Genomic DNA, 13,131 nt, shown 5'->3' on the forward strand with positions numbered 1-13,131 from the left:
AAAAAAATTTTTTTTTTTTTTTTTTTTTTACAGAAGCCGTTTTGTATTCCATTGCTCTGTCTGAAAAATAACCATGAAAAAAACATAGTAAAAATAGCAATAGCGTTACTGTTTGTCTTTGCTAGTTGTCTGATACAGAGACTCTGCCCTACAGGCAATATTATTATATTATCTTCTTACAGCATTTCAGGGAATGCCAGATAACCTTGTTTATGTGAGTGAGAGATGAATTCAGTGCTGCCTTTAAGAGATGGAACTTGTACAAAAAAATGCATATTAATACATAGCCTATTAGATTTCATGTCATTAGTTACAACAAGCCCAAAAGGTTCACATGTTTCATTTATTGTAGCCTGGATGATTCATAAGGGAAGATGGGACAGGCATTCATTACAATATGTCTATTGTGCAAATTATTTCACAGCACATTTTCCCAAACTTCATTCATTTGATTGATGTAGGCTATTCTTGATTTATTTTTACCATTTAGGTGCAAACATTACAAAAACATGGCTGTAATAATAATAATTAGTATATGTAGTAAAAACCGAGGGGGCAGAAATCAGGCAGGAGATCCGGCAGGCTTCAGAAAGGGCCATAATTCATTTATGCTGTTATTTTTAGGAGCAGCTGAATACTGTGAATTCTTGATGCCTTGTAATCGTAAACTTACCAAAACAGACGGTGCTTAGATGTCTGCCGCATGTTTAAAACCTGATAATCCAGTGATGATATGCTCAGTAACACTAAATAATAGGCATAACATAAGCACATAAACTAATGCTTAAAACATCTGATGTGACTGTGATCTTACATGCCCTACTACACGACAGCACAGACTTTTATCATAGCACATCTATCTTTCAGATATGGAGCAGCATTTTACAAGCTGCTAACAGCTGAAATTGGGCCATTTGTGCCAATATTCATTTAAGTGGCTTTTGGAGAGGGAGATCTCCAACAGGAAAATTCAGCACGCACATTTGTACATGAAAAGAAATGTATGCATCTATCCAAAGAGTACTATCTCCTTAAATAATTGTGAAGAGGTAGAGACTTAGTATTTGTTGTATCAATACTGATTTCATCCGAATATACTCTAGCAATCACTAGAATAGGGAAGATGTATGCACAAATAGGCCGATGCATGGAACAAAACAACCAAAAATAAAGTTAAGAAGCTAAAGTTCAGCTAAAGCTTTCATTCTTCCCACCCATATTGAAAATAATTTAGCCAAACTAAAATGTCAGATCATCGAGGAATCCTGAAAATAATCATGGTTTCCACTTAGATATTAAGCAGTGCAACCTTTTTTATAACATTAATAATATAAAATGTTTCTTTAGCATCAAATCAGCATACAATAATTTCTGAAGCATCATGTGAAACTGAAGATGGAAAATCATCAAACTATTCAGTGACCTCTCGTGACCTTTGGATGAGGGCAGTGTCATTCTGGAAGTGACCACTTGCATCAGGATAGTAATGTTTCCTGATAGGATAAAGGTGATCACTCTGAACAACAGAGCCAGTAGTTCCTGTGGATTTTTTTCTCATTTGTCACCTATCTGTGTGTGTTTATACTGTATATACTTTTATATGACTCTAATGGACTTGCTATCAAAGTATGTAAATACATTAGTGTGATACTATACACATTTCATTATAGGCCAGGCTTAAAAGGCAACACTTTACTGTAGCATTTTATACATTATGTATGCTCTGTCTTTCCATCCACCAAGGGGTCCTTGACCTGCAAAAAGATTGTAGACCCTTGACAGAGGGTTTAGTTAGCCCTTTATGCCGATGTCAAAATAGTGATTTGACTATTTGTCATAGTCAGTAAGTCTCTTAGAATGTCAAATAATTTGACTGCTTATGACAAGGCAATATTAGTTCAGGTTGTAAAATGTGTTGTGAGACTACTGAAAACGTAATGATATTTATGAATTAACAATTCATATTTTAATATGATATATATCATATAATATTATATATAATAATATAATTCATGGTATTTTAAAAAATTTGTTTTACCTTGAAAAATATATTTCAAAATTTTTCTGAAAATAATTATTAAGGTTTGTAAAATATGTTATTAATTTTTGTTTGATAGTTTGACCACATGCCATTTTTGTCATTATACTGAAACTTTTATTGAAAATGGTATAAAAGTTTTAAAAAACCATATGGAACCAGCATGAATACAAAGAAGGTACATGTGTTAAACTGGATTTATTGTTAACACTCTTAACCATAAAATAATTGACTCTGAAATAATATGTGCATGTTAATAATTGCATTGCAAATCACTAAATGTATCAGATTGTTATCAATGCATATTATTTATTTGTCTAATCTCATTAACAAAATTTATGCCACTTTAATCACAGTAAATCTCTGCAAATGCCTGCATTTATTCGATTAAAATGCAGTAAAACAGTAATATTGTGAAATATTATTACAATTAAAAAAACATTTTCTATTGTAATATATTTTAAAATGTATTTCTGTGATAGCAAAGCTGAATTTTCAGCAGCCATTACTTCAGTCTTTAGTGTCATATGATCCTTCAGAAATCATTTTAATATGCTGATTTTGTGTCATTAACAATGGTTATTGTTATTATCAATGTTGAAAACCGCTTTTGTTGCTTAATATTCTGTGAAAACCATGATATCAGATTTCTTTGATGAACAGAAGATTTTATTTGATTTATTTCTTAATAATATGCCTAGCCAATTTGAACATCAAGACGACACATAACTCATAGCTCAAGCTCTTTATAGGAAGAAGAAATGATGATGCGTTTCCTCTTTTATGCCTGCACACCTCTCTCCTCATGCCATGATTCCCAGAACAAATCATGCAGTGCACACACAATCATAACGTCTCCAGGTCTTTTTCCTATGTCTTTATTTAGCATCTCTTACTTCAGCCTCACCATCTTCCCAGCTATCTCATTCTTTTCCCTTCCTTCTATACATCCTTTTCTCATTTTCTCAACCCCTCTTCCATTCACCCTTTATCTACAACCTCCCTATCTCCATTCAGCTCCCTCTGAAGATATGCAGCGCTCAGATCATGCTGCTCTGCCACTCTTTCACTGTCTTTCTGTTTTGTTGTGCTTGTGTGTGTGAGTGGTGAGGCAGCATTATCTAGATGCATTATTAAAGCCTGTGCACTCTGTGGTTCTCTCTCTCTCTCTTGGACTCAGTAAGTCTGAAAGAAGAGTTTAAGGGCAATGATAGGATTAGAAAAGCATTTAAGGAGAGCTTGAAGCATACAGTGCTGGGAACTTCATAAATATACATCTGTTCAAACAACACATATAGCAAACAAACCAATCAAAAGCTACCATTCTAGAGCGTTATCAATTTTGCATGAAGAAAAAAAAATCAAACATTTTTATTGATTTTATTTTATTGAGTCTTTTTCATTCATTCATTGTGTACTCAGTACAAATGTACTCTCATTGTTCAATGTCTCTTTTTCTATAGAGCTTTTGTGTTGTATTTTTTTAATCTTTCATTTGACTTAATGAGAAAGACACATAAGTAACAGAACTGAAATAATGGCACTGAAAGATTCTGACAAGGCAGGCTGTGGTTATGAGGGAAAATAGCACTGAGGGAAGGATAAACTATATGGAAAGCAGAGAACAAGTGAGTGAGAGGGAAAAATAGAGCTGTGTTCTCTGTTTTTGCACTGGATACATTAATTATTCAACAGCTAGGAGCTGAAAATGTTCAGAGGGGACTCCGACAAACCTGATGGTTCTGTCTTCCTTTCTCTCTCTTAATATCCGCCTCAGACTTCCATTGTCACTTTATCCGTGTTGAGGAAGCTACTTTGCACCTGATTCATTATAAGCTTCAAAATAAGCTTATAAACCTCAAAATAGTTATATTACAGTTAAACAACCTTTTTGAAAAAACATAACACTACAAGCTATTCAAAAGTGGAAAAGATATAAGTGTTGCGACACATCAGAAGGGTTTGGATCCATTTGCAGTTTATTAAGAATGGTCAGACAATACAGGGTCAAATACCGGCAAGGCAGTTAGACGATTACAGTATTGACAAAACATTCATGCATTTATAATACTGCAGTTGTAGTAAATAAACAGAAAGGTACAATACACTGACCAAAATAGTCTCCCTTAGACTATTCCCCCCAAAATGCTGTTGTTCCTGCAGTATATCGTTCCTCATTTAAACATGAAAAATACTTTTAATTGAGAGCTCAAACTGAAAGAGCTGAATCCTTTGTGGTACAACAGCTTTGAACATCAAACATGTTGCAACCTAATGTGACTCTTCATTTTATTGGTACCTCTTCACCAGATCTTGAATAAGGCCGTTCTGGTCATCTCTAATTCCTTTTTAGCAATTGATTTTAAGTGATAATCTGCAAGGATCTATATCTGATCTAACCATGAATTTGTGAGTGAGGTACTATGAGGAATGTCTCATGTGCAACTGACCACAGAAACAGATATTTTACCTCCCAACTCAAGGCATTTTTGTCACTCCACTCAAATATCCACTCCAGGTTTTCAATTTTCCACTCCTCATTAGGGCTGGGCAATATGCTATTATGTGCAAAAAAGGGTTAAAACCTAAAAACAAAAATAATGCATTTTTAAAGCAGAAGTTAAATTCACAAAACTTAAAATTAAAATAAATTTTAAAAACCACAGACTAATTGTAATTGGCTAATTTAATCATCCCCATTACAGTCACTTTATAGTTAGTGCTATCATAAAAATACACTTACTTGAAGATTTCAACTTCTACATATGGCACATTTATTGCCCAACAACAAATATTTTAGCAAAATGTATATTTTAGTCAGAATTATTCGTCAGTTTGGCTGAGAATCGCATGCAGAAGGCTCATGCACTCATGTCACATTTTGACAGCAAAATAGAAATATTTTCTTGACTCTCTAACATTTACAGATGGAGAATATACCTGTGAAATACACTGAGGAAAACTCACATCTCAAATGCATTAAAAAGCACAAGTAGCCTATCTGTCAGAGCATCTGATGGGCAACGGCTTTAAACTATACGTGTTAACAATATCTACTGTATATCGATATAAACAGTATTGCCTCATCCCATATCGCTTATATAGAATATATTGTACAAACTTGATTTACCGCCCAGCCCTACTCCTCATTCAGGGATGAGAGAAAACCTGCTCTGAGCAATCAAAAACACAGAAAAAAGCACTCAACACAGATACATTTATGTTTAGCAGTGTTACCACTACAGCTCATCTATAAATTGTTAATTATCTTCAAGTTAAGAAGGCATTGAGAATGATGCAGCATGGCTGTACTGCTGTGACTCTACTTCTGTGGTCAGTCACGCGAGATTCACTTCTCATAGTGAGATAAGGAATGAATATTTAAAAAAAAAAAACATCAGATACCATTATACGTATGTGTCACTTTGACAGAGCTGAAGACAACTTGGAGCTCCCATCATGGCAGCAAGCAAGAGTCCATGTCTGATGCAGAGGACCACTGGATCAAGAAGAAAACAAAGCGCCTGCACACTCTGGAATTCATTATTGATGAAACAGGACTTCTGAAACTTTGTCTTTGCTTATAGTAACCTGCAGAAGTTTATGTCCAAAATATAAATGCAGTGCAAATGGATAGGACAAAAACTTCAGAATCCTTCACACTGCATATAGTTTTTTTGAGCTAGCCAATGAAATCAATTCATTTAATGTTAGCTGTCGAACTAACTGACTGAGGCATCGGAATGATGAGTAGACTCAAATGATCAAACCAATGCTGTGAAGAATTGGTGATGCAGTCCAAGGAAAAGTTCCTCCTCAATGGGGAAATATATAATCTGACTCTAAGGTAAGTGTGGAGTGTGTATGCGTGTTTGTGTGTACTGGTCTGTCCGTAGTGTTGTGTGTTTACATGTGTGTAAATGGCTCAGTGATCGGCTCAGTGTGTGACGCAGTAACTCTGTCCCAGCCTTTACTAATCTAATCCAATTAGAATACTTGTCAGTAACCTTAGGGTCGTCTGTCTGTAACATTCTGTGCATGTACACTCTAAAAAAAAGTCAATGAACACATGGTCCAATGTGCTAATTGAAGGAATTTTCAGTATTGATTTTTTTCTCCCAGATTTTAACTCATCCTGGCATAACATTACCAGTTTTACATTTCTGTCAATTTCTGACATTGGAATGTAACATCTACACTACAGGCTTAGTAACTACTAGCTAGTTTGTAACTAACTCTGTAATTTATTCGGTTTAAGGCAAAACGTAGCTAGTAGGTTGTAAGCTTTCCATTAAAGTTATGCGTAGTCGCATAACATTTACCCTCAATGATCCAAAAGCAGTTGTGTTGAAATGCAGTGAATTTTGGTTTATCTTACCTTTATCTTGAAATTATTTTGCCTGATGTAACTAATGGTAGAAATATGTTGAAGAACGATACTATTTAATTATGAATAACATAATAGGTAAAATAGGCAATAGGTAACATAATTATATTTAAATACACCATTCAGAAACTGTACTTAAAACTAATAAAGATACATAAATACTGATACAAAAAAGATATGACATTTATTTATTATGATTAATTTTATTTGACATCATGGACCGATGCACACAGAGGTGCGTTGTTTAGATCGGGATCATGTTGAAGAGCTGCTAACAAAGTATTTACTCACATAATGTTCTAGTTGTAATGTACACACAACTGGTTCAACCAGCCCTTTATTTTATTTTTATTTATTTATTACAGTGGCATTAGCAAAGTCTGTGAGTGATGTTTGTGAGACAGACATGTTGTGATACACCTGATGTGTGTAACTGTGTTTGACACTTTTAGCCTGTTGAAAGATCTATTACTGGCTGGGATCCTATAACTGATATACTAAGTGTACGTTTTTAAGCTATTTAGCATTGCTCAGTGCTAACATAACACAGTAAGCACAGTGTGTCCTGACTGGTCCACTACCCGTAATCCTCCCATGTGAATGTGAATGAATTGCAGACAGTTCTTGCATTAAGTAGTTCAACCTAGCCATTAGCGTTAGCTGGCCATGCTAATGATAGAATACAGCCATTAGCTCTCAGAGAGAGAGCATGAGCAGACCTTTTTATGAGGGAACATGGGCGTGAGGGGGAATTAAACCCCACTCTACAGGCCACTAATCTAATATAGAGTGAAAGAGAGAGAGAGAGAGTAAGAGAGAGAGAGAGCAGTAAACTGAAATGTTTCATTGTGAAATTCATTGAATATGGGCCCCTATTCCAATGCTACAACACAGATTTAATTTCTGGATCCATTTTAGTGATCTAGCAGTTCACAGACTCCTAATTGTAATTGAATCTCTCTAGTATATAAAATAATCTTAAGGGCTTCCGCTGGCCCCTGTTTTTTGCTGTGAAAGGAGGCCATATGTACATTATATCCCTATTGATCAAGACAGCACTGAAGCATACTGTATATCATGAATAAAATATATTAAATAGTGCTGGAAAAGTAATGAGATTTGTGTAGGGAAACCTCAACATTATTCGGTGCTTAATCCTCTTGAAGACGGAAGGGTGAGAGAGGGGAGGTGGTATCTTTAAGTAACTTAGCTTCAAAGAGAGATTTAAAGAAAGGGATCTATGGATGGTTACCTGCCACACCTTTGTATTTAAAAATAAATAGAGGGGTGTTTTTAGTGAACAATGTGGTTAGGCAGAATAGCTGCTAATATGTTATTATCATTTATTATTAAAATGATTAATATTTAATCAGGCAACAATAATGCAATAACTGGAATAGTTGATGAGAATAGAAACTGATTTGTAGTAGAAGAGTGGAAAAAAAGGCAGGTGCATCATGGTCAAGAGGTGTTTTTCCTCATTCATAATGCAAATTGCCTGAGGTGCAAACTGTTCTGGAAACTCTCCAGAGAGCATATTGTTGTTTTTGCTATTGGGATCCTCCTTTTTTTGCATTAATTGCTTAGGTAAGGGAATTGTTATGGTTAGAAACAGTGGTTTAGTTATTTAAAAAATGTGAAGACCAGGGGAAAAAATAATTTTAAAGTATATCAGAATCAGAACAATTATTACATTTCCTATTATTGCCATCTAATCAGCCGTGTTAATTTCTGACAGTGAATGTTAAAGCTGCAACGTGTAATTTTTTGGAAGTGTGATGCTCCACCATGGTGCTAAAAAAAAATCCAGTTGAATTTCATTTAAATCTATTGTTCACTGTACAATTAGATAAACAAAAAAGTGTAACCTTATTAATCTAAAGAAGTGAAAATTGGCACTTGACACTAATGAAAACTGCCCCCGAATTATGTAATCAAGTGCTTGAGACCCTTAAACTACTATGTATACATTTTGCAATAAACTTAAAAAAGTATTTTATACTAATTATCAATGAGTATAATAAAATGGATCTATAGTATGCTGTCCTTTTAGATATTGAAGGATGGGGTTCAATTAATGATTGGGGTGGTATATAATCTTGTAACTTTCTATTTTTCTTAGATTTTACAATATATATTTTGCTGCAAATTATGGTTGTATTGCTGGTTGGTTTAGCTCCAACCCTTTATTGAAAAAGATCAGAAAAATATTTATAACCAGGGCTAGTGAAAAAGTAGGCGGTCACTATTGTGCAAGTCAAAATTGCTGGACAAGTGTTGCACAGTCTAACGACTTTGATGTGGTTTATGCAGTATTGATAACAGTGTTGGCAGCAGTAAAATAAATGGAAAGTGAGATCCAAATCCTGTGAAATCTGAGAACATAATGTGACCATGAGTCATGATCTCCTGGGATCTCTTTCTCTTTTTTGTCGCAGTATATTATTTATCTCTTTGTTGGTCCCTCTCTCTTTTGACCATGAGGCTCCAGATTGTCTCTCACATTCTCTAGTGGGACATACTTGATATAGAAGCACAATAAACTTCAACCCTTCATAAAAAGCAATTCTGCAACAACACCACAATATGTAGAACCTATCATATAAAGGCAGGTCATGTTTCATACCACTGTAGGCAGAGAGGGTGACCACACATTATCAGAACATTATCAATTTATTGCTGCACACACCATTTTACCTGCCACAGCTATGACCATTATGAATGTATACATGCTCAACCTGAAAGGCACTGTAAACAGTATGAATATGTGTAGAGCATTATATAACTTCACCGGAAGTGGACAGAGAAATTGTGCACCATCTACACAAAATTTGGCTCAGATGTTTGGTAACACTTTAGTATAGGGACTTATTCTCACTGTTAACTAGTTGCTTATTAGCATGCCTATTATTAACATATTGGCTGTTTATTATTACTTATAAAGCACATATTCTGCATGAACATATTCTACATCCCTAATCCTACCCAATATCTAAACAACAACTACCTTACTAACTATTAATAAGCAGCAAATGTCGTAGTTAATGGTTTGTTAATAGTGAAAATTGGACCTTAAAATAGACATTTTTATTAATGGTCGCATGACATGCAGGTAAACAAATATTTAATCTTTTACACATGTTTTATTTTGAATAGTTTCATTTTAAAATTATTTATTTTAACAATATAAAAACAATATAACAAAAAATACATAAGTATTATACACATGTATAAAGTAATTTAAATTAGATGTATTTACTCTAGACTCTAAAGTGGAACGCAAAGAGGTCAGACTTTGATTGGCTGGATAGAATATATGGCGTGTCTGATTGGCTAAAGAGGATATACTAAAAATGTATATGTGAAACAGAAAAGTTTTAAAACATCCAAAATTGTGTAACGATTTGCATATTGCATATTCATAGTCAGATATTAGTGATTTGTTTAATTATCATTTAAATTTTATAATTATTGCCTTTTTTCTTAGCAATAAATAGTGGCCCAATAGTGACCTTTCACCCTGTGTGTAGCTAAATGGAGGAGCGGGATCGCAGTCGCTCACCGTCTCGCAGGACCAGCAGAGTAGAGCAGGTGGTGGGACGCTGGCTTCGCCGCTCCAGAGAGTCCATCAGCCGGTACTATTTTTTAATCTGAGAATGATTGTGTGAACATGCATCTTTGCTTTTTTCTTTTGTGTTTGAAAAGCATCACCCTCTATCTGTCTGTACATAGAGAGCGTGTGCTAGAAGATGGGCAAGTTGCCGACAATGGCTCCCAGGAGCAGAGGAGCTGTCCAATTAGAGTCACTGTTAAGATCCCACTTGACCCCACCCTTAACTCCCATGGCTTTACTGTCTCAACACACACTCCACCCCAAGTGCTGGACGTGACAGAAGGTACATTACACACACAGTCATCTCTAAAACATTTATCAGCTCAAATGGGTTCTACACTGAAAAAAAAATGGTGTAGGAACAATTTTCACTCCAAAATTGTAGAATTAATTACACAAAATCAAGTAAATTGAATTGAATTAAACTGAAATTGTGTTGTCTTGTAAAACCTACTCCAATAATATTTCTTCTATTTTCAACTTTGAAAAATATTTTTTTACAGTATGGTAAGGTTCTTTCACAGTCAATTGTTAATTAAGTATTATAAGAATTATATTATTTATTTTGGATTTTAAAGTTTGCACTGCTCTGAGCCTTCTTGGCATCCTTTTCTTTTCATGCAATGAAAGCACTGAAGTTAAGTACTAGATCTTAGCCAGGTGGCCTTGGTTACATTCAGAGTTTATCTGTGGCACTTCCAAATTAGCTTCCAGCAGTTGCTATGAACTAACACTTACAGGGGTAACAGGCAGGGTACCATTGGCCATACAGTTCTGGAGATGATCTTTTTAGGAGATTTGAGAGCTTAAATCCATTAGAATTTATTTTGGAATAATCCCACTGTGGGAAACTCTAGCTTGATGGTAGGAAAATGCCCATCCTATGAACTTCATGAATATGTCATCGTGATATGAAGGGAATGACAAGGTCTGTTGAGGCATTCTGTGGCACAGGTCTAAGGCAGCACTCTAAACAGTCTGAAACTGTGGAGATAAAGCCTTGCTGAGATTGTTACATTTTGAAGTTAAATTTAGATTATACAGCATACTAGCCCTTCATGAAAATCAATAGAACAGCTATAGTGCTTTAGCTACAAAACAAGCATCCATTACTTCAAATTACTGCGGTAATATATTTATTGTTCAAATAAAGTTGAGTTAAATCACATTAAATTAGCAAAAAGTATCATATTAAAGGAACAGTTTCAAAAATTACCCTCTTTTTATTTTCACTATAAAAATATTTTGTAGTGCTTTCTGCAGATTAATCTATTAGTGTATATTTATATGATAAATCCATTATATATTAAAAGAGTTTGTAACATGTCGCAGTAATGTTTAATTTGTTAACGTTATTTAAAAATATTGGTTAACATAAACTTACACAGTGAACAATACTTCATTGTTAGTTCATGTTAGTATATTAATCTTAGATAATGTTAATGTCAACATTTACTAATACATTTTTAAGAGCAAAAGCTATATCTGTCAATGGTAGTTAATGCACTGTGAACTAACATACATTTTTATTATTGGGTTAGTTCACCCAAAAATTAAAATTCTGTCATTAATTACTCACCCTCGTGTCGTTCCAAACCTGTAAGACCTTTGTTAATCTTCAGAACACAAATTAAGATATTTTTGATGGAATCTGAGAGCTCTCTGACCCTCCATAGACAGCAACGATATTACTATGATCAATGCACAGAAACGTAGCAAGGACATCGGTAAAATAGTCCATGTGACATCAGGGGGTCAACCGTCATTTTACGAAGCTACGAGAATACTTTTTGTATGCAAAGAAAATAATAATAACATAATTTACTCAGCAATTGTTATCCCCGAGTTACCATCTTCTGCCATTTTGGAGAGCACCGCAGAATGTAATCAGCGTTGTTCACATTCAGCATGCGCGTGCTTTCTACTGAACGTAAACAAAGCTGATTACGTTGATTACGTTCTGGGGTACTCTCCAAAATGGCGGAAGACAGTAACTTAGTATTTCATAGCTTTGTAAAATTACAGTTGAACCCCTGATGTCACATGGACTATTTTACCGATGTCCCTGCTACGTTTCTGTGCATTGATCGTGGTAATACGACGGTGACGCTGAAGAGAAGAATTGTTGAATAAAGTCATTATTTTTGTTTTCTTTGTGCACAAAATGTATTCTCATAAAATTACGGTTAAACAACTCATGTCACATGGACTGTTAACGATGTGCTTACTACCTTTCTGGACCTGGAAACATTTCAGTTGCATTGCTGTCTATGGAGGGTCAGAAAGCTTTCGGATTACATCAAAAATATCTTAAAGGTGCAATAGGTGATTGTCTTCAGAAACATTTTTTGTTATGCTGGTTGAAAGTCTCTTCACATCCCGATAGCAATCATTAAGTTAAGTGGTCTAAATGTATTTATCTGTATTTATATATTCTGTGGAAGGCGTAGGACCAAGAAATGTTCGTCCAATCAAAACGCTCGGTCCGAGCGTTTTAATTGGCTTTCCTACCTGCCTGCCAACATATGTATTAGCATACCTCTGCGCACCCTGTTCGCGCAGACAGGACAGTCATCAGCGCGTTCACACACGCTGTGCAGACAGAGCGAGAATGGCAGACAAACATCAACAACAACCCGATTTTCCTTCCTGGTATTGTACTTTTACTAACTGTACTATAAAATTGTAGTAATTTTACTAACTGTACTATAAAGAATGACACATGATGTAGCCCAGTGGTTCCAAATCCAGTCCTCACGCCCCATGTCTCGCTTAGTTAACACATCTGATTCAGATAACCAGCTCATTAGAAGAGAGCTACGTGCATGAATTGTGTTCCGATTGACATGCGCCCTACATAGTGTTCATTGCTCCCTACTCCCTGAGCAGGGGAAATCCGTTGAAGTTTACTTCACTTCGAAATTCACGTCTTGTGCACTTTCAATGCCCTGTTAATGGAACATATAGGTCCCTTTCTTCGAACTGGAATATCCGGTGATGTCCACTTTGCAGGGCACTTACGATCGAATAGAACAAACGTCGCACGTCGCACGTGGAACAAGAGACCTCCTTACTGAAGTGAAAGTGTTGGCT

The 13,131-nt window shown here is 35.2% G+C and overlaps 1 protein-coding gene across 1 annotated transcript in view; it reads left to right on the forward strand.

Moving 5' to 3' along the window:
• LOC107655878 (FERM and PDZ domain-containing protein 1-like) overlaps positions 1-13,131 on the forward strand; it is a 32,880-nt gene that overhangs the window by 417 nt on the left and 19,332 nt on the right. The window contains exons 2-4 of the mRNA XM_016443492.1: positions 5,471-5,885; positions 9,956-10,060; positions 10,158-10,321. Of these exons, the coding sequence (XP_016298978.1) occupies positions 9,960-10,060; positions 10,158-10,321 (265 nt within the window). The 5' untranslated portion in view covers positions 5,471-5,885; positions 9,956-9,959. The remainder of the gene's footprint in view (positions 1-5,470; positions 5,886-9,955; positions 10,061-10,157; positions 10,322-13,131) is intronic.

This window comes from Sinocyclocheilus anshuiensis, unplaced genomic scaffold (genome assembly GCF_001515605.1).
Source record: "Sinocyclocheilus anshuiensis isolate Anshui unplaced genomic scaffold, SAMN03320099.WGS_v1.1 scaffold85, whole genome shotgun sequence".
Taxonomy (NCBI): domain Eukaryota; kingdom Metazoa; phylum Chordata; class Actinopteri; order Cypriniformes; family Cyprinidae; genus Sinocyclocheilus; species Sinocyclocheilus anshuiensis.